The sequence below is a fragment of the Anopheles funestus genome, chromosome 2RL (genome assembly GCF_943734845.2).
Source record: "Anopheles funestus chromosome 2RL, idAnoFuneDA-416_04, whole genome shotgun sequence".
In the NCBI taxonomy this organism is placed as follows: Eukaryota; Metazoa; Arthropoda; class Insecta; order Diptera; family Culicidae; genus Anopheles; species Anopheles funestus.
Window position 1 is genome coordinate 67,302,327 of NC_064598.1, and position 22,729 is coordinate 67,325,055.

General features: G+C 39.6%; 2 protein-coding genes across 11 annotated transcripts in view; both read right to left on the minus strand.

The window, feature by feature from the left end:
• The window catches only part of LOC125762290 (semaphorin-1A-like), a 161,968-nt gene extending 148,924 nt beyond the window's left edge, over window positions 1-13,044 (minus strand). For 3 of the 8 annotated variants that reach the window (XM_049424208.1, XM_049424206.1, XM_049424205.1), the window contains exon 1: window positions 12,273-12,784. The gene's annotated coding sequence lies outside the window, so the exon portion shown is untranslated. Of the gene's footprint in view, window positions 1-10,537 lie in introns of all 8 variants that reach the window. The other 5 variants (XM_049424211.1, XM_049424207.1, XM_049424210.1 and 2 more) reach the window with 5 other exon arrangements.
• An 878-nt stretch (window positions 13,045-13,922) lies between these two features.
• Window positions 13,923-22,729, minus strand: part of LOC125762309 (uncharacterized) — a 33,426-nt gene continuing 24,619 nt past the window's right edge. For all 3 annotated transcript variants that reach the window (XM_049424251.1, XM_049424250.1, XM_049424249.1), the window contains 4 exons: window positions 22,349-22,419; window positions 17,845-18,007; window positions 17,149-17,468; window positions 13,923-15,054 (listed from right to left, as the gene is read on the minus strand). In XM_049424251.1, the coding sequence (XP_049280208.1) occupies window positions 14,252-15,054; window positions 17,149-17,468; window positions 17,845-18,007; window positions 22,349-22,419 (1,357 nt within the window). In that variant the 3' untranslated portion in view covers window positions 13,923-14,251. The remainder of the gene's footprint in view (window positions 15,055-17,148; window positions 17,469-17,844; window positions 18,008-22,348; window positions 22,420-22,729) is intronic.

The window sequence follows — 22,729 nt, forward strand, 5'->3', positions numbered from 1 at the left end:
TTTTTCCTCACCCGTTTTTTTTTTTTTGCTGAAGCACAATCGTGGATAGAAGAAGGAACACAGCAGCACCACTCAACTGAAGCCTTTCCTTCGAAGGACTTTTTGGGAAGTTTTGGTTTGACGCACCCCCATTGATCCTTCGGTTTTCGACGAACACAACCGCGGCAACGAGCTTTCACATACGGAAACACTGGAATGGATCGCGCAGCACGAGAAAAGCAGCATCTTGACAGCATACCAACATCATACCTCTCTCCCCACACACACAAGACACAGGCAGAGGCCGCCCAGTTCAGTTCCGTCGTACACTACTACTAAGCGACAACTCGTCGCTGCACAGGAATACTTCAAATTCCCACCAGATATCGATTTCACGTTCCACATCAGGGGCCAGGTGATGTAATTAAATTGTGATTGAAATGTTCATTGTGCCCTCTTGTGATGAGGACAGACGACGAACGATGACAAGGAATGAATTTCCCCGTTTTGTCCTTTCTATCCTGGGACCAAATCCAGCGACGTTGTTAAGGTTTGTCAAACTGTGACCCTGACGGCATTGCACGAATAGCGTAACAGTAGAAGAATTTCCCTTCGTTCAGCTCTTTGCGGCCATTCCTTGCACCGGTCTTGTATAATCCACGGTCCAACGGTTCAACAACTTCAGTCGATCATTTCACGAAAACAGAAGCCCTCCCCAAAACTCCACATTTTTTTGTTTGTTTCGGACTTCAAAGTACTTGAAACATTTGCGTCTTTTCGTTCATCTTATTTGGGGTTGGCATAACAAAAAGTTAGTTGCAAAATGAGAAAAAACGACCAAACCGGTCCCAATGTTTCAACTCTTGGTTCACAGCAGTTCATCCCCTTGAGTGCAACATACTGTTGCTTGGTAAAGCGCAAAGTCCTTTCAGATTTAGCAACATTTTGCAATAAGACACGAAGCGTGAAGCGTATAAATTCTTAATAAAGCACAAATATGTTTGGTGCCACTGGTTTGAGCACAACGGTTGTTCAATTGTTTTCTTCTAACGATACATTTTGTGTTTGATAACAGACACAATTAAGGAATTTGGTTCCATATTTCTTTAATAATAAATATAATATCAGGTAGGGGCGGCCCGGTGGTGTATGTGATAAACGGCGCCGGCCCACACGGCAGGACCAGGGTTCAAATCCCATCCGGACCGTCCCCCCGTAGCAAGGACTGACTATCCGGCTACGTGGTAAAATTAAGTCTAGTAAGCCAGAAATGGACGGCGTGACCTGTAAGGTCGTTAAAAGCCAAGAAGAGTGAGAGAGAGAATATCAGGTGTATAAAAAAGTTCGTGCGGATTTTTAGCGAAATTCAAAGATTTATTATGATACATTGATAACTGTTTATTACTTTTCCCATCTTTTCAGCAAACTACGGATTCCCTCGGGAAAAAAGACGGTTCTTTGGACACTATCCATGCATCGATCCATTTTTTCACTTCTCCATAATTGGAGAGGAACTGCTCAGCTAGACCATGTTCCATCGATCGGAACAGATGGTAATTCGAAGGTGCAATGTCTGGGCTGTACGGCGGGCGGGATAAAACATGCCATTTAAGTGTTTCCAAATATTTTTTCACCGGTGCTGCGACATTTGGTCGAGCATTATCATATAGTATATCACACCCAGCTGATCCCACCAAATACACAACGTGACCATCGCGCCATGAAGTTTCGGTTTTGGTGTCGATGATGAAGCATGGCCAGGGTAGCCATATGTAGGTATATTTATGGTCACCACAAACATCCAGTAATATACGATGACTTTCGGTAGCCGATTTGTGCATGCAGAAGTAATGAAGCAGAACTCCCAGCAAAAACACTTTATGCGGTACAAATGTCGCCATTTTAGAAGTTCATGGAAACTACTTTGTTTACACTTCAGCAAATTGACAGATAGTGGAAGCCTGAAGATGATCCTTCAAAATGGCGTTGTTGCCCGATTCCACCAAAGTAAAATAGAATAACACTAAAACTAAAACCGCACGAACTTATTTACAATCCTAATATGTTTTTCAGTTGGTTTCCAAAAAAAACTATTTTTCAGTTCTCCTATCACAATCTACCTTATTTGTTTTGATACAGTTTATAATAAATAATCAATACGGCCAGGCCGTTCTATCTCATTAAAAAAATAATAATTGTGATAAATTATACAAAAAAATTTACATTAATTAAATAAACTGTATGTATGTATAATAAATAATCAAATACTTAAAGTTCAATCAAAATAGCTCGCTAAAAACATTGAATTATACCATTTTATCCTAAACAGGTTTGGTTGTCAACTTCAATATTTCATACAGCAATTCATCTGCCAACATCTTCCATCCAGCTAGACGATTGCCCTTTGCATTGAAATTTAATGCTCTCCTTCTATCTATATGTCTGTCTCTAATATTTTTTTAATAAACTTTTCAATCATCTTCCAAAGCCAGTGAACCATTTGCCTACCGCCCAAAAGACGACACGTCAAAGCTTCATTCAAACTGTGTGTGTGTGGGCGCGCAAATAATAAGCTGCTTAGCATAGCTGAGTTTATATGTCTCTTACAGAAACCAGACCGAAAGTTCACATCTGTCCAATGTTGTCCCAAAAGCGAATACGCTTCTAAGATTTATTTTGGAACCTATTTTGTCAATTCATTGGTACATCAAATAAACCAACACCTACTGACAAAATGTTCAAATTTGGAGTTGTCTTAAATTTCTGCCGCTATATTCAACCCGAGACCCGCGTCTGTTGATCGTTGCGGTTGAAGATGTTTTATCCACGCAAACACACGCTCGACACAAGGGAATCCCGCAAGTACTTCAACTTTAACGGTTTTGTATTTTCAGCATCACTTCGGCAAATGTTAAAACCACAACCACACCGACTGGAAGCTTTCGTCAGCCCGAGAGAAGTTTCGGAAAAATAACATAAATCTACCAAATGTCCTTGGTTTGACATTAAAACTTGGACGAAATTGACATTGCTCTCGTTCGAAAAGAACAATGAGAAACAACTGCCCCCGTCCAATATATCCGAGTAATAACAGTGCAAAAAGCAAAAGCAAAAAAAGCTCCAGAAACACACACAAAGCACAGTTGTTGTGTTAGCGATAGCTAAGCGTTAAACGGACCATCCGGCTGGGAGCTGTCCTTTTCCGTTTCAACCAACGTCCTTAATGCTCCACATTAATCCACAAACATTAGCGAAACCCACGTCATTTGAAAGTCGATCCCACGACTGCATGCCTTAATACTGCTCCTTCTGGCAGAGCAAAAGGATACGACGGATTTACAGCCAAGGATACTGCAGTAAGGCTCTAATGCACGTACGCAATACCTTTCTTGCCACTTTTGTGAGACCTTACATAACGGAGAAACAAATAAACAAACCAAAAAAAGGTAACCAGAATTCTTTGAATGTCGTCCTACTTCAAATCACAATCGAAAGCATTGTTTCTCTGCCCATGCACAGGTAAGGGTGCGGTGCGATACGACACACGGGGGACGTTGATCACGTGGGCCATGCATTTAGCATTAAACCTTCTAAAATGACAATCTTTCCACTACTTACAACCCATAAGAAATGATGCCAATGTAACGATGGGCTAATGTATAGCCTTTTACGTTGCAAGCTATCAAAAAAACCCACCCTCCCTCAACGGTGGGCGGCAGCATGATCTTGCCGGATTTTGTCTCGGGACAAACAACTCAACCCCAAACCCCTGCCATTAGAGGTTGAGGATGGGCTGATGAGCTAGCGATGGCTGAAGATAATTCTCACCAAAACGAAGAAAAAAGGACCACTTCATCGAGAAAAGTAAAATCCCACTAGCACGCAGCTACTATTGATGCTTTGGTTTAGTTGAAACGTGATTCTCACGCACCGGTTTAGGATTTGGACTGATGTTGCCGCTCTTTTAAAGAAGATCTTCTGCGACAATGTCTTAAAGAACGAAGAGAATGTCGCTTTTACGAATCAGTTTTTTTTTTGTAGAAAGAAATATTTGGGTAAGGGTAAATGAAAAACATTATGTAAAAATTTGATTTGTTTACATTTCTTTTCTCGATTTGGAAATGCAAATGTTGAAATAGAATGCCACAATAATTAAATAAAACAGTCCACAGTATTGATGTGCCCATCGTTTGTAGTAATAATCCTTTGCCGTATGTAAAGTTCTGTTTTAAAACGAGCCGTAAACCTTGTGTTAACACAACTTGCGAAATTATGATCTGATTTGTTGACAAGTAGATATCTATTTCGATCTTTCCAAGCAAGCAAATAAAGGGGTCTATGATACCTTAAGTTAGAAAGCAACAATTTTTAGCCCGTATCTGTAAAAAAAATCGAGTAGAATCGAGCGGGAAATTGTTAACAGGTAATATCATCATGCAACGATTCCTCAAGGCCATAACAATTTGACATAAAGAATGACATTAGATTGCAGTTTTGTAAAAAGGCGTTTTAACGAAACAGGAATTACAGCTTCGAAATATAGCTATGATTTCATCTATTGTTTTGTTCTAACATGGATTTTCTATACAATGTTTAAATTAAGCTAATAAGATCATATGGAACGAGACAAAGCTCATACAAATCGTGAAATTTTACATATTTATTTAACAAAAGTTTGAAAGTAACAAAGCGTAGCAAATGCACGAATTTGTCTGAATCATACATACATAAAAGAATTGTCAATTCACAGGTAAAAATTTGTATAGTTATTTATAAAAAGCTTCAAATAATTAAACTTATGTATAGTTTCAATGTTGTTTTAAATTTCAATTCAACCAACATTCATCCGAATCCTCATTCGGAGAACATGACCTAACCTGTTTCAGAACTGCTATAAAAATGACTTGTTTTGACATTTGTCGAGAAGCTGATCGAAACTGTCATTAGAAAATTTTTCTTATATAAAATACCTTCACAGGCTAATTTGGCTACGCTGTTTGTATGGAAAGCTGACAGCAAATAAGCAGCCAAACGTCAAAGTCCATATAAAGTTGAAAAAAAGTATAGAATTTAAGACGATTTTCAGCCAATAAGCAAATAGGCTACATAAAATGAATAAAATAAAAATAAGGTATTATTTCTAACAAATAAATGTTTGTTCTACTCTCAATCGTACATAAAACAAATTGGCACATAACACAAGGAAACATTATAAATAAGGATATCTCTCTCTCTCTTGTCTCTCTTTGTCCTACAGGGCAACCATTTATAACACTTTTGTAACCCATATTTTCTATTATGTGTGAATATCTCACCAGCACCTTCGCACACATCAGTGAACGTTGATAATGATGATTACTTGTCAGTTTTTGGGGTTTTGCGTAACGCGAACAAACAATAGCAAAACTCACCGATAAGCATTATCGGCAACCTTAGTCACGCTTCGAAGACGAAGACTCCATCATCCGTAATAACGTATCCCTATCCCACCGTCATAAAATCATTCCCTTTTGGCCCAATAGCAATCAGCGAACTCAACTACGATAGCGCTTGTTTCACGTGGCGCAGAAAAGTCGAATCGCATAATTTATGAATAGAACAAGTAAACGACTTTTCCACTGATATCCGTCAGGAATGTATACGTGTGTGTGTGTGTGTCTTTTTTGCAAGCAGATTAATACTGAATTATGCTCATCCACACCACTTAAGCTGGGAACGCAATATACGATGAGTTCATGGTGGAGATGAAAAACGTCATACAAAATGACACAATTTTCTTCCACATCTTAAGACCCAGCACAACCATCTTTTCCCTCCACCCCGGTATCGTACGGTGCATTAGTTGGCCGTTACCGAAAAACCCCTAACCGATCGAAAGAAAGCATCCGAAAGGATCGGCACCCACACAGCGCCAGTACGATGATAATGAAAATTTAATCACATCCATATCCGGACCGCTACCGAAACGCGATACAGAGACGAAGTGGATGAAGTTGCCTTCATCTTCACCCCTCGTGGAGGAAAGTATGCCTCTCGAAAAACTGCTCCAGCTTAACGGTACGGTTGAAATGGGTTTAGTGGTGCAAGGCGAAAAAGAAGAGAAAAAAAATCCCCTTTGCTAACAGTATCATCCGTTCTATTTATTCGCTTTCCCGCGGTGGATATGAAGCGACACAAGACGAAAAAGGTATGGCTCTAAGAAACTACATCACCGTTCCGAGCAGCATATTAGCCGGAATGGAACACCGGCACCGCACTGTACGCATTAATCCAACTTTAAAATTTATCATAACCCATTAGTGCGATAGATGGAAGGATATAGTTCCCCCTCGTTCTACGGTGTGCTCTAGATGGGATGGAAATATTATGAAAAATTAAGTTAATATGTATCCTTAGTTAAGGGAACTTGGGAAACCCAACCTTACGAGGGCAGTTGCAACGTTGACAGCGAAGAAAAAGCATGCCCTTATCAAGTTGCGATATTACCAAAGTGGTTTAACTCACATTTCCGGCTGTTCTGCAATATCCAGGCTGGTTAGAGAGTTTAAGTCGACGACAGGTGAGTATTATTAGCAACTCGATTGATGTATAAGTCACATGTTTCGTTGAGCACACAGCACACAAACACATTTTCGGATTATCGATAAATTAAAAGTAAGATAAGGCCAGTGGATCGGCAAATCGGCGAACCGTAACTCGGCTTTTTGGCACTTTCATTATGACTCACTGTAGGTTCTTCTTGGCTTTAAAGACCTTACAGGTCACGCCAGCCATTTCTGGCTTACTAGACTTATTTTATTTACATAGCCGGATAGTCAGTCCTTGCTGCGGGGGAACGGTCCGGATGGGATTTGAACCTGGTCCTGCCGTGTGGACCGGTGCCGTTTATCACATACACTACCGGACCGCCCTTTTGTAACTCATTGTAGGTTATGAAAAATATTAATTGGAATCATTTCAACCATATTACTGGTTCGTAAGGAAAATAGAATAGATTCTACATAGTGCTGCAATTTTTCTTCTGAACAATGAGGATCTTGGGATTCTTCAATATCTGTTGTGATCGACCTTCTCCTTAAGTAACCTTAGGCATATGCCATACTTTAGGTTTGCTATTAATCTCTCGCCAATAGGCAAGTATTATAGACATTTCCGCATCTCGAGGATTTCTCGCATTTCTTATGTGAGTATTTTTTAGTTTTTATTTTAGTTGTAAATATATTTTTAAGCAGCTGGTTTTAAAATATCCCTGCCATGCTATTATCAAACTCATTTCATGTACAGTAGAACGTCGATTATCCGAGGCGATTTTTGGATTAACCGGCGGGCGGATTAACCGTGCGTCAAAAATTGACAGCTATTTAACCGTGGTAAACATATGTACTGATGTCAGATTGGTTAAAATTATTTGTGACCAAACGATATATTAGAAATGATTTTGACGTTCCAAACAAATCGTGGAAATCGATTAACCGGCACCAGTCCGGTGGTCCCGAGCACCCCGTATTATCTTTTTTTTATTCACAATATTTTATTCCAACATTTTGTCATAATACTGAATATATAATAGTTTAATATATGTAAATAGAAGGGAAGGGAGCAATCAATTAGTTTTAATAAAATCAATCGCTCATTTATATAAAATAAATTTAAATTTAATTGCAAAACTGAATGAACTAACGAATACTAAATAAATAAAAATCCCCATGAAGTCTCACTATAACGCACATTTCCCCTTCATTCCCCCAACTGAAGTGATCAAACAATTACTCAAATTTGTTTCAACACATCACGCGATCATTATTCACCCTCAATAAGGAATGTACTATATGACAACCACGCTTTCCAGTACGTGCTAAGAATTGCATTCTTTTTTCATAATGCAAACGTAACGGAATTCAAGCCGACCTTTGTCGGAAGCAGCAAGTTCCTTCCGCCTTCAAAACTGGACAACGAAATCGTAGATATCTGTGAAGCAAAAAAAATACCTTCACCCCTTAAGAGAGCCGGAAAATGGCACTTCGATAAGAATTGCGGAAGGTGTTAAGTTGTGTTCAAGTGGTGTCCAGTGACGTTTATGTCGACTTGTAGTGTGGATGACGTTCGAGAGGAAATACCGAACATACTGTCCCGACACTACATTCCATCCCTCAATCGCTATCTCTTTGCGCTTTTTTTTAAGAGTTCCAACGAATCGTGTTTCTTTCTAACCGCAACTCATGTCCAGCCAGTGTCTCGGATTCGAAACATAACGCGAGACGAGTTATGTGAAACGAAAGTACAGCAAATAGCGCAAAGTATTGCTTCAAAGAGACACGTTTGAAGGATAAGCCAAACACAGCATCACACAAAGGAATACGTTTCGATCCATTTTAGAAAAAAATTGGTTGTTGCGTACTTTTGCACTTGTATTTTCATTTATGTTTTTCAGCAACATTACTACCAAGGGTTTCAAAAATACGTTTAGTTTAGTTTATACAGTTAGCAGTTTAAACAAAAATAAAATAAAACTTTTTGTCTTCTCTTGATCCCTGCGAATTCAGTAATGTGTGGTAAAAATATCAAAAAAATATATCAACAAATAATGATATTAAAGCTCTAGAAGTAAAATAATTCATTTTATAAAAAGCAAATTTTGCCACTTATTCGTCAATTAATTTCAATTTAAAATGATTTTATTTTACCAACCAATATAATGTGAAATATGTCGTCTTTAGGTCCGAAATTGTTGATAACAGTTAATCTGACACCCTTGCAGGTTATCTGTGTTTTGCTTTACCCATAGTAAAAAAACATTAGATGAAATTCAAACTAATTAACAGAACATTCTGGAGCAGTTACTCTACCCTTCATTTTCATGCGATTACCATATGTTGAAAAATCGTTGACCGTTTCCATCTCATCATTCATCTGCGGTTGATGAATCGGTGATTACAAGAAATTTCTTACAATTCGGACCACCATTTTCAACGAAGCGTTCAAACCATTTAATCGTTTAATTGAGCGTGAAACCCTTAAACCCCCCATTAGGCTTTAATATTACAAAAAATGATAGACCTGCTGGTTTGATAATGTACACACGTTTTGGGAAGCAACTCGGCAAGAAAAAAAGCCCCACTAACTGTGAAGCATTTTTGGGAGGACAACCAAAAAAAAACACCCAAATTATGAAAAAACCTATAAAACGAACCTTCACACGCAACAACATCGGGTCACGGATGTGTGGAACGTTTTTTTTTCACAAACGATCGAATATGGTTTTTTCGGACGGTTTTACTTCATCTTATCTGTTGTCCTATCATCCTAACTTATGTAGCCCCGTTGGAAACCTATGGCGTACCGGTCAATTGGCGAACCTTTTTTTCCACCCCATCTCTGCAGGGCAAGCGTAAAACTAAGGAATGCAACCGTGGTCGGCAAAATTGTTTTCGGGTCGGAATACAAGAATTCTTATCACAAATTGCGATACGGGCCATACGAAACATGAGGGGAAAAGTACAAGAAATATCAATCCCATACATCACTCGATTGACAATCAGTGCAGTAATGGAAGGTTGACCACACACCAAGTTGGGTTTGCTTATCGTATGCAAATAAATCTGGTGATTCCGGGTTCGAAAGAGCACAGAAGACATTACAACAAGCAAGTCGCTACCATCGCCTTATCTGCTGCTCCAGTCCCATCGGAGTAACCTTCAACAGCAGAAAATGTCAAAATACGGTCCAGATTTTGGATTCACTCGAAGAGACTGGGAAGCATCGATTTTTGATTTCGAGGCATGTTCGTTCTCTTCCGCAGTGCTTTCTCCGGTTCAGTTAATAAGAACAAAAACCATCGCTACGTCGCAACGTTGCCATCTGGAAGAAAGATTTGTGCCGCTTGCTTTTATTCCCGAACGCCTACGGAGGTAAACGCCTTCTAGGATGGGGTGTTTTGTGATCGTTTAGATCATTTTTATCATCCATATGATCGCTTCTCTACACCGTTTGGAGGGTGCTTTTCCTGCTCTTAGTAGGCGTGTATGTTGCTGCTGTCATCCCGTTGTGTGTGGATGGCTTTATTTACATTTTCTAATCTTGATCGCTTTTATCACCCTCTTAGGGTGATGGAAAACGGTCCGAGGTCAGTCCTAGAAATGCTTCCTCGCTGTTACCATTTTTCGAGTTTCTCAAAAAAAGAAGGAATGTATAAAATCCCGATTTGTAGGAGAATCTGGGGTATAATAACATTTCACAATATGTTAAGCTCCAGGTCTGGCCTCCATGTCCCATTAACATTGTTAATATCAATAACACATATATGTAAGATATTACAAATAATTATTTCTTAGTTTAGTACACTGTTATTGTATGTAAATTTGTGTTAAATTAGTAAATGCAAAATATGCAACAAACAAAATGTTATAAATTAAATTGCTAAATCTTCAGCAGATCGTCTTGTGAGCACACGCAACCCAACACACACAACATGCAAAAGAAATCGAAAAAGAATGAAGAAATACACATAAAAACACACTTTCACACACTTGCAAACATTTCCATTCACCCAATTGCTCACCGGTTCGGAGATGATAAAGTAGTTATGGCGAAAAAAAACAAGAACTTGAACAATTTTTGGTTCAAACTCTGCAACTGCTCCTCGGATGCTGCATGTTTTTAATTTAGATCGATATTTTTTTTTTATCGATTTTGACATTTCGCCGCCCCATGCACAACTTTTCTTCGCGTTCCGCAAACACACGCCACTCGCAAGGATATTAGCAATCTGTCATCTTGTTTCGGAAGGACCAAGCAACAAAAACACCCTTCGAAATTATGGGGTTTGTTTTTATCGGCGTATGCAAGCCCATGAATGGGTGTGTGCGTGGGTCTTGTGTTTGCATAACGACGTAATTGCATTTTGATTCGAGCGGAACAATCGTTTCCTCTTCTTTTTTTACCTGTACGGTACACTGCACACACTACACTACATTAGCACAGCACGCCATTAAACGTGGGGATTTAGTTTGGCATTTTCCGTTTATCTAAAATTTAGCAAATCACTAATAAGCATCCAAAGGTGAACTTCCCGAGGCGGCTATCTTTACGGCTCACGGTTAATTCTGTTTTGATCTCTCACTCACGCTCATGCACACGCTACTGTTGTTACAGTGGTTGCGTGAGGCACAACATGGCACACACAAACATTATAAAAATTCACCCATTCGTGAAGCTAATCGTGAAACACATTACGGATTATGTTGGGATTTCTGACGACGCATTGACCGAAAAAGGATCACACACATACACACCCACCACTCGTCCTAAAGGATAAGCTAACACTGAGCACTGAAGAAGCGAAACAAGGACCGTACGATGGATGCTGGCTTGCTCTATTGCACGTAGCAACATACAAACAAAACACTCTCTCTCACACACACACACAATCGACATCATGGCCTGCTCATGCTCCTTTTCGACATTCGTTCGATCGATGTTGTACACTGCACACGCACACCACCACATTCAACATCATCAGCATCACCACCACCCGACGGAAACAAGGCATGCTCGTTGTTGAACAAAATAAAATACGCACCACTTGGGACTTTTTTCCTACTGAAGAAACGTGCAGAGGACTTTTGCCAATTTATTTTCTATACTGAAACCACAGTATCGGCACCACACGATAACTACATGGTGGAGCAAAATTTTGGCTACCGATTAGATAAATGCATCGATTGAACGATGTTTGTGTGCGTAACTAACGTAACAACAGCACGCTCTTCTTCATGTCGCTGCAGCTATCAGAACTGACTGCGGTGCTGGCGATGTAGTGGTACTATTCGAAAGACATGCATTAGAACACACAACATAAGCGCTGCAATGCCCGCAGCATAACCGCGATGTTATTATGCAGATGAGTTGCATTCCTCGCTCGCGGACACTTGCGCCTTTCCCTATCAAACACACCCAGATTGCGCCGAAAGCCACGGACACCACGCCAGAGATTTAAAGCAGATAATATTCACAATCGATTTATAGACAGCTTCCTCCTTTCGCTTCTCTGAAGCATCATCTTATTCGCTCGTGCGCACACAACACAACCACACACCAAACACACTTACTTTTTTGTATCAAATTAAACATAATTCATATGAAAACAGAGTATGCACACATGCCACAAATTGCGCTTCTGCGAATGTGTTGTTCTAAGCACCTTCTTCTTACTTAGGTTTACTACATTTCAGCAAATGCATTCACACAAAATCACTAATTGCTTTTTGATAAAAGGATTTGTTTTCATTCATTACCTTTCTTAAACCATTTCACTGGCGGACCGGAATCGAGCACGACGACTACCGACAACCGCACGCGTTGAAGGTTGCTTCTTTTTTGCAAGCCTGTGTGTGTGCTCACCTAAAACACGAACGTGCGTCCACTGCGGCGGATGATACACTAATGACAGTACACATTGGTTCCGCTGTTGTATTACGAAACGTAGCATGAATTTTCTGATAAAACCCTAAATTACTTGTGTAAAATATAATTTACCGAACTCAGTGTACAAATGTGTTTATTTTAAATAAGCTTAAATTATCGTAATTGTGATATATAATGAAATATTGCATATATTCCCTGCAAAAAGCGTGAAAATTATTTTACACAACTACGCTAGGTGTATCATCTGCCACACATTCGCTTCGGCTTCGGGCAGCTTCGGTTGTAAGGAATGTCAAGCTGCTGTCATTGTACTTCCCAGTGAAAATACTACCGTAATCATAGGAAATGCATCGATAGGAAAACTAGGAACTTGGAAACATAATGTTTATTAATTTGTTTTAATTTAATTTTCTGAATTAATCGTACCAAACTACTACTGATGGTATAATCGTGAGCTAATAATATGTTTAGCTAATTTCGAATTTTCATTATTAATAATTCATCTGTACTGCAACGAACCAATCTATGTTAACCGAAATGATTAATTCACTAAAGTAGAAGAACTAACATAGCAAAATCCAGTAGACACATATCCTACATAAGCAAACAATCTTGTAGCTAAAATTTGGAATTCCCTACTATTAAAAGAATTGATATGTATAAAAAAGAAGATGGGGCGGCCCGGTGGTGCATGTGAAAAACGGCGCCCGTCCACACGGCAGGGACCGGGTTCAAATCCCATCCGGACCGTCCCCCCGTAGCATGGACTGACTATCCTGCTACGTGGTAAAATAAGTCTTGATACGGCCAGGCCGTTCTAACCGAGCAAAAAAAATATAAAAAGAAGATGATTGAACTAGTCATTGAAGACGATTTTTTTTATTAATATCACCACGTGTCATTATATTGAATGATCTTATCATCTGATGCTCAATCTTTAAAATGGTACCAACTACCAAAAAAATATAACAATAACAATAAGCGATTAAATAATAACCATTGAACAAGAAATAAATCAGCGTTGAAGTTCTGTAAGAGCTTTTAAACAGCACTTAAACAGAATAGACGCTGAGTCATGCACCAACGCTTACAAATGGGCTTCCTTAGTTTCCAAGCCCATGACACAAATATTCTTCTCTTTTCGCTTTCATTTGCTCTCTCTACACGTAGCTGAAGATAGTTCTGAAGGTGGAAAGACGATCCAGATTAGATTTGTGTACCAGTCCTGGCGTGTGAAAGAAAGGCGCTGCTATCACATATACTGCCGGGCCGCACCCATGAAAAAGACAAGTGGATAATAATCCACTATAAATACACATAACTAAACACCAAATTTTGCCAATACGCGGAACAAAAATGTATGTTATAGGTATAATATCAGCTATGATAAGATACGATAGATAGTAGATAATAATGTTTTTCCTATGGAGGTTTGTAACCTCAGTTAAGCAATTAATGCAAAGTCATCATAATTAGTAGCAAAGCATAAGAAGTAGTAGCAAACCCCAGTGGATTGTTCGTTTTGGTTTTTCGATTTCAATTATAACCTATGTAGTATTTAATACCAAAATTTATTGAAATGTATCTTACAATTGTAGCTGTGGAATCTATTCGTTCACCTTCACCCCTAAAAAAGAGGAGAAAGCAATTGAACACTTGCTTTTTCGTTTGTTTAATAACTTGCGCATCTTTCCTAAAACTACGACAACAAATTATTTCTAATAATAAAACAACTAATTGTTAAGCAACAATCGTTTATCGGATGGTGAAACACCTCCACGTATACTGTACTTGGCACACAAAGTTCTTTCTCTCTTCTGCTTTAAGTAAATGTAGCCGAAACAATGCCTTAAACACGTAGCCCTTCCTTGATTTTGGCCGATTTGTCACGTTCGCGTGATTCGCGAGCTTCCCGCCGATCGCGCAAATTTGATGCCGAACTACCACGCACCAGTCCCAGATTCAACGGAGGTAATGCCGTGCGTAGGTTCATCAGGCGTTTGCTGCGTTCCACGTTTCTGGCACGTCCCTTAGCCAGTGAGCTACTACTAAGCGACAGCGAACCACTTCCGTCCTCGGAATGATCTATCTCTACCGCATCGGCGCTGCGACTGTTGGCTCGATCTATGCCGGACACAAACAGATCCGATTTGCCATAGTACCGTGGCATCGATAGATCATCCGTCTGCGACTGTCTGTTAATACCGGCCGTTTGAATCGAGTACAGGCTCACCGACTCACGGTACTTCTCGATAACGGGCGTCTCTAGGTAGTTCTTCGGTAGGTTCGAGAACGAAATGGCAGGAACCTCTGGAGTCATACTGATGGAGTTGTACGTACTACCTCCTGCACCACCAGCTCCACCGCTTCCACCACCGCTGCCACCCCCAGCACCGGAGGATATCGTAAAGATATCATTCTCGCTAGCCGGTCGAATCGAAAAGTATGGCATTTCTGCCTGCAGAAGGCTTATCGTCTTGTTGTTCGGAATCGATTTCGATAGACTCAGCTCGGAGAAGTTACGTGGTGGTCGCAAGACGACCTCCGAATCTCCCGATTGCTCATCTGATCCGTCCTCCTCCTCGACGATAGCTGGAATAACAACGACTCGACTGTCACGTTCGTCCGACATGCTGCCGCCGCTGGTAGAACCTGTAATAAAAGCACCACATCACACGTTAATGGCATACGGTTGGAAACTATTTCTTCTTGAATTTTATCACTCTCGAAAGCCCTTTAGAGCAAACCATGACTGGCCGGAGCTGGTGCGTAAATGAATGGATGTGTGCGCATTATTGTGTGTTGCTAATGTATGAAGCAATTGTAAAAAAGAAAGCACAAGTACTATGAAAAGCTTAGAATATTGTTTGAAAGGAAACTGGTCTGAACCCCGCAAATACAAAAGCTTGCAAAAAATATGACATTACCTACATTATAAAATATATAAATTAATTGAACTTCTTCAGCATAAATAATATGAGGAAAAGTCGTAAGAACTAAAGATATAAACGAAAAAAAAAACATAAATAATCGCAAACTAAATCTGTCGCTTGAATAAATCAAGAAAGAGTGCATAGGAAATAAAGTTGCGACAAAACGGAACGATAAAGCTACGAATAAGTCAACTATACTAAATCAACAAACAAATAAAAACAACCCTGAACACTCCAAATCTGGGTGGTAGAGATAAAATAGGAAAACTATCATTTTCATCGCGAATGGTAGCCCGTTTTATCTTCACACTTGATTGTGTCAGGAAAAAACTTAAACAGGAAAAACATTTTCCAATTACCAACGAACTGATAAACTTATCCCTCAGGTTAATCAAATTTGTTAGCAGACATTTGGGCAGCAGAATTAATGTTCCTCGCTTGAGATATTTATCAATCCTTGATCTGACAAACTACTAGGTATCTGCAATATTCCGTTTTAAAAATGTGATAGTCTATTAAATGCTGGAATTGAAATTGAGATTTTTCGTTTGGTTGTAGTTAATTATAAAAAAAACCCATTCCATAACAACTTTAATATACAACTAATACATAATGCGACTGCTAGAGAAAAACATACAAAATAGAGCAAATAACTAACATATTACTACAAACATAGGCATCTTATAACTGGTTAGCTAACACCAACAAAAAGCAAGACATAATAAAAGGACGTGTTAATTTGGAATGACAGCAAACGGTTAGGGGCAAATTTTGTATGAACTACCCAAAAGCCAATTGCAGCTATCGAACTTTTGTAGGCGACGGGAAACACTTACCTGTCCCGCAGCCAATCCATCTTCCTTTCCGACTTTATCTCCTTATATACCCATAAACCCCCGTGACGACACCACAACTTTTGCTAGTAAGACTTCCTACAGGCCCATATTATTGCCGTTCTCAATGACCGTGCGGGGTTAGTACACATTATTATCGATGTTAGATAAAATGGTGAAGCTCATGCAGAGTGTGTGTCTTGCATGAGAACTTAAGGTTGTGCCAATCGTTCTTGAAGCTCCCGGTGCCTTGCATTACCTCTGCTGCCTCATCCAAACGGTGTCATGCATCATGCGAGTCTGTGTGTTCGTTGTTTTTTTTTTGTTGCTTTAAATGTTTTTTGTTCTTTGGCTATAGTATATCGAGGATGAATGAATCTTCGCCTCACTTTAATACTAGTTGTACATTAGTTAGCATACGATTAGACATTACTTATACAAGAACTGTGACCTCATAACCGGTTTTCGTTTGTTTGTCCACTATTCTCGCATACCATCACTGTTGGATTTGTTACCCAGTCTCCTTCTTCCCTAATATAATAGCTCTACCAAACATTCAACCGACAGACTACCGAACTATTTGACTAGCCATTCATACACGGTTCAACTTTATGTGTACGCTCGAAAGCAAGAAGCTTTGACCCTGATACGACGGATGAAACTTTTCCCGACTTTCCCTCCGCCACCCCCCGGTTCTGTGCGGTGGTTTCGGTTCGTTGTTGCTAGGATGGGAACCGATCGTTTTGGTGTGGTGTGAGCCGCTTTTGTACAAATATGTCACCCTTCACGGGGATGGGACTGCTTCGCTTCAGGTCGAAGCAGCTAACATGATGGTCGATTATTTTTTGTTTGTTTGTTTGTTTGTTTGGTTGTTCATGTTTTGTTTTCCATTTTCCCCCACACCTTGTGTTTTCCGGTGATCAGGTCAATCAGGTGGATGAGAGACAGTTTATCGACATGAAGTTGGAACTTCTAGTTACCTTCGAGCCGCTGCAGTAGCTTATCGGAGCTCAGTTCACGACCTCCGGCACCATCGACGTGCATTGCCGCAGACGTTTCATCGGTGACCTGTTTGCTGGCGGTGTTGTTGGCCACCGGTGTCACCTCGATCGGTGAACCGGAATCGGAAATGGCAAACTTCACCGACGCCGGTGAGGTGGTCGCTTTCGACGTCTGCTGTTTCGGTGGTGCGCTCGACTGGAAAATTTGCGAATTAGCAAAGATGGCCATCACTTCCGGTGCCAGCATTGGAACGTTGGTTTGAATTTCGCGGCGCAGATCGTCCTCGTGTATTTTGGAACTGTGTGTCGGGCAGAACGAGCATGAAATGTTAGAATTGGTTTATAAATAAAATTGTTTTGTCGAGCAAATTACGGCAGGTTTGATATAAAATAAGATAGTTTTGATAGGGGATTATTTTTTCTTTGTAATAATATTCCTAACTAACAATACAAACCAAGCAGAAAAGGTTTATAAAAATGTATAAATTGACAAATTTATAATTGACCTCTTTATCAAGGCATGTTTTGAGGCTTTCGAGCCTATGGGAATGACTAAATTGATTTAAAAGAATTTCTATAGTTCAAAATAAACAACTTAAAATCGAAATTTCATATTTTCCTCCTGCTTCCATAACTTCCCAATGCCTTAAAGAACACCCAAATATGGTATCTTACCTCATCGACATGTTGCGGGCAATGCTGCCACCGGATGAAACACCCGGCTGCCGGCAGATCGGTGCATTGTTGTTCTCTCCCGAGTCGCCCGTCGTGCTGCCATAATAGCCGTTTTTGTTTTTGTTCTTAGCCGCATGTTCATCCTCTTCCGGGTCGTAGTTAACTGCATTAAATAAAGAAACGAACAATACTTGCAATAGGCCATTTTCAAACATAGCTAAGCTTTGGCTTTCCTACACCGTACAATGGTGACAGTTTGATAAATATTGTTCTTATCGGTGGTATGTCCAAAAAAACCCCCCCCGGTTCAAGATCTTAACCAACCCTAAAAACCCACCCCGGGGGTGCCCGATTTAAACAGCTGTGCTGTGGTCATTCTTCTTACTTAATTACGTGATACGAATGTAATTACGCTTTCTTAAACGCTTTCCAAAAACTCTAAACGGGTGGTCTGTCTGTCTGTTTGGTGCGCGGTTCGGAGTGCATCTTGCGTTCAATCGTGTCCAGTGCAAACCAACTTTTGCTGCAAAAAGCAAGAACATGGACAATTTTTCCTCTCCTACGCGCCGATGACTTGGACGTGGTTTTAAACTGCGGCATCGTCTTCGTTCGATTCGTCCTATTCGGAAAAGCTTTCTTCTGCAGTGACCGTTCAATTTTTCGATAGAAACCTGCACTGTGTGTAGATTATGTTTCTGTGTGTGTGAAGATTCTGCTCCTAATTGAAAGCCACCGCAGCGAAATAATTATCTTCGCTTTTACTCCTTCGAGGACTTTTTTGGCCTCGTTTTTTTAGCGCCAAACCGATTCTTCCCTCGCACGACAGTCTGTGACACGATCTGTGTGGTTTCAAAAGGATAGCTAAAAAAGAAGAATTGCTCCCGTTTCCACACACACACACACACACACCCAAGCTTGTTGACCACCGGCCACCATGCATTTGCCGATAAATGATCCCATTTATTTAGCCGAAAATGAAATAAAAAGCTAAGGAAACCACTGCCCATTGGCTACGATGTCTTCCTACACTTGTGTGAAGGGTTCATAATTTAGCCCAGAGTTAAAGCAAACTGCCAAGGGACTAACCACTACTATACCAAGTAGCGGATAGGATAGAAATCAATTTTCCACCGAACGGAAATTTCGTACACCAACAAACGCATGGATTCTGGGAGGAAAATCAATCGATCGCTCGACTCGAATGATACTTTGCTATCGTACGAACAGGGGAAACAATACAAAACACCGTTCTGATGAATATTTCAATGCAAAGCTCTGTTAAGCTGATGCTGTTTTCAGAAAAAGAAATAAATTATTTGTTTGAAATTTGCGTATGCTTTAAGTTTATTACAAAACAATAAGTATTGTAAGGATTGAAAATTAGAATATCTTTTTTGCTGATACTATAAGTATACTAGAAGTGTTTTAGTCGTAAAATATATTAACTGTATTGCTATTATTAAGTAGACTTAATATGTATAGCTTAACACTTCGCTTTTGCTAGAAAAAAAAACAAAAAAAAAATGTTAAAATTTTCTATTTTTAATGGCGGTACATATTGTTATGAAACAATTGATTTACAATTTATAAAATAAGAATATACCAACATGAAAATTATAATTTTTCTACGCGAGCAATAAAAGTATATTAACTTAAATTTAATAAACGTGAATATGCACTTAGTTTTTTTTTCAAACCGATTGGCAAATTTATTAAACTATTCCTGGTAAACGATAGAATCAGTGAACCAGAAAACCATAGAATTGAAATATGCAAACACGTTAAGACAAAAAGGCGCTCCGGTGTGGCAGAGAAAAAGTAGTGCAAATTTATCCTATAACCACCGGGTGAAAACCACCCGTGCTATTTCATTCTTCCAGCGACCGTTTTTGCCGATCGCTGTAGATCGGTGGTGGTAAGTTATCCCGAGCTATTTCTCCCGTGTTTGGTAAAGGCCTTGACAGAAATTAATAAAATCATTACCGTTAACCCGAGAACTCGGTACGCTTATATCTATGTCATTCCGCAACGTCGTGTTTCGGTTCGTTGTGTTCTAAAAGTGCGCGTGTAAAACCGGAAAGCCGGCAAGGGCGGAAAAGAGTTGATAACGCAAGGAAAGGATTCCGTTCTGTATTGCTATCATCGTATGCACACCACCGGGTCATATGCAGCACCTTTAGCACACACACACACACTCTCGATCATGCTGCCGCTACCGTATGCCTTTTGAGCTGAGTACGGGACGAAATTAATTATCAGTTCAATTATCGTAGTACGCCATTGGGCAACGGGTTTGGGGGAAACCTTATGAAACACAGAGAGAGAGAGAGAGAAATGCTTGGAACACCAAACACCAAAGCATAGAGCGCGTAGAAAGTATACCGAAAATATGTTCAGTACCGCTGACTGGCCACGAAATTCGGTGCAAAATTAAATATCAACAACATTGATCGGTAAAATTTTGCTACACTCTACACCTGTGCAGCATCGCCGCAGCAGTGCAAGTGCAACGCCGGGAGGAAATGCATCATATGCTTAGTGTGCGTGCATGTGCACTCGCGTATACCGCAGCGACAGTTGTGTATACCGCAATAGGAAGCTATGGAAAACAATAATAGACAAAACAATACTGCCATGCACATCAAACGTGAATGTTTGATAAAACTTGCTGCACGGCATGGCAGTTCCCAGCAGCCAGCGGGGCAGGGCGAATTCAGAAAAATATCAACAGTACAGTCTGGGAAATACGACTTTCCCGATGGAACAAAATCCCACCACGGCGAACGATCATCGCCAATCGGGTTCTGCTCAGACCACCAGACACGACCAGGATGAGCCGTTCAGTTTTTCGGTATATCAACATCAAATGCTAGTACGGCTTTAATCGATCCGACCGAAGCACCACACACCGTTGATCGATTTTCTAGCCCAATTGAAATGGATTGATAAGTGCAAAGAATGATAAATTAAGCTTTTTTATCTTTATATTTATTTATGAAACAAAAAGAAGCATGATCGATAGAGCATCTCACGCATAAGTGCTAAAAACTTCATTCAAATCATTTGCATACTTTTAGGCGTTTTTTTCTATTGTGGATGCTTCAAGCATTCTGGCGGTTTTAGTACAAATTTAAAACAAACGCTCGCTCTATTTTAAACAGAAACAAACTCTAATAATTTATTATACTATTGAACTGGCTATTTATTGTCCTTTTTGCTTTTATCTGTCTTCGTTTCTGTTCCAACGGTTCCACTTCGCATGGGCATGGAAAAACTTTTTCTTCTTTTTCTTCAAACAAACTTTACAGTTTTAGCCAACTTTACCTAAATTGATGCATTGCTGCCGGTAAAGACTTATCGATATATTTAGAGTCACGCAGCATAAACTCTCACCAGCCGGAGAGTGTACAACCCGTGCACCTTTCGCCAAAAATTCCCAAAGGTACACTTCGGCGATACCGGTGGTTCGTCGCGCCTTGCCCACCCCAACCACACGCCACACGCTCGAGGCAGCCAGCAACTGCTCTCAAATCCTGTATTTCTGGTCGTTCGGTTTCGAAACCTAATACACAAAACTGTACGTTAGCGGCAGTGCGTTCGTTTCGATCAATTTTGTCATCAATCGATAATTTTCGCAAGGCAGGCAATTTTTTTAAAGTTTCCTCTTTTTTCGTACATACGATGTAACAAAAAAAAGAGTGTTATTTAGCTGGCTCTACATTCGTGCCTGACTTAACCGCTTGCTTTTTATCTGCTGCACAAAATACCAGCCAACATGCCAATACGTTAGCGATGGGACTATGTTTCGATAACGTAATTTAGTAACTGGGAATGGGAAGTAGCATTTTTTCCCACCACCCCCCCTTCCATTTGTGGGAAATCCCATCGGAAAAAGACGATTTTATTAGCAGCATATTTTTATTTTTAGCATGCAGCTATGTGCGGGAGATGCAAAGTAGCAGCAATAACAAAAAAATGCATTCCTGCAAAACCGATATCCATTTCATCGGTGAAGTGAAATAAGAAATAGGAAAAAAATATATTGGATTACTAACCATTGCAAAACATTTGCTGGACATAGCAATATTAGCTATAAAGGTGGTCTAGAGATAAACTAAATTAAGTTAGCTTTCCTTGCAAACCGAGCATTGAATTACGTTAATAAATATGACCAGCGCCAGGCTTTAAAAGGAAGTAGCAAAAACTAATAATAATAGAGATTGAAGGAAAGCCATTCAATTGTATTATCATGGCGCACACTTGAAATGTTCCTTGTAAACTAATTTTCCAATTTGTTTGGAGAAAAACTAATTTTCTACTTTGCTAGCATTCAAAACGCAAGCATTTTTCCGTCGCATGCTGCCTGGTTGGTTGCGCACTTGATCGTTGCATTTATTTTATTTGCATTTCCTTGGTTAAGAAGGCAACATAAACAAACTTTTGTAGTAATTAACCTAATTATACGAACAAAGAGAATGAAATATGAATAACGTATAAAACTTACCTAATGATTCGTCGAAACAGAATTTCTCTTCGATACAATTCCAATAAAAGTCTTCCCAGCAACTAAAAATACTAAAATAAAAAAAATATATCGTAAATTAAGGGAATATAAGAAAACATCACGTCTACGTAATAAGAAAGAAACATACGAAAAGGCTACAATTGCTATCAATACATAAACTTTTTTATGTGTTTTAAATTTGTGTGTTAAGTTCTTCAAAGACATCGAAAATTGGTTTACACAACTCAGTTCATTTAGTTCTCGTGGACTTAAAAAATATTTTAAAATTACTTTTTACATAAACCAAAGTTATTTTAGGCAAGATAGAAACAACTTTCAAGTTAAAATAATAATAAAAACGAATCTATGCCCCATTCGTTT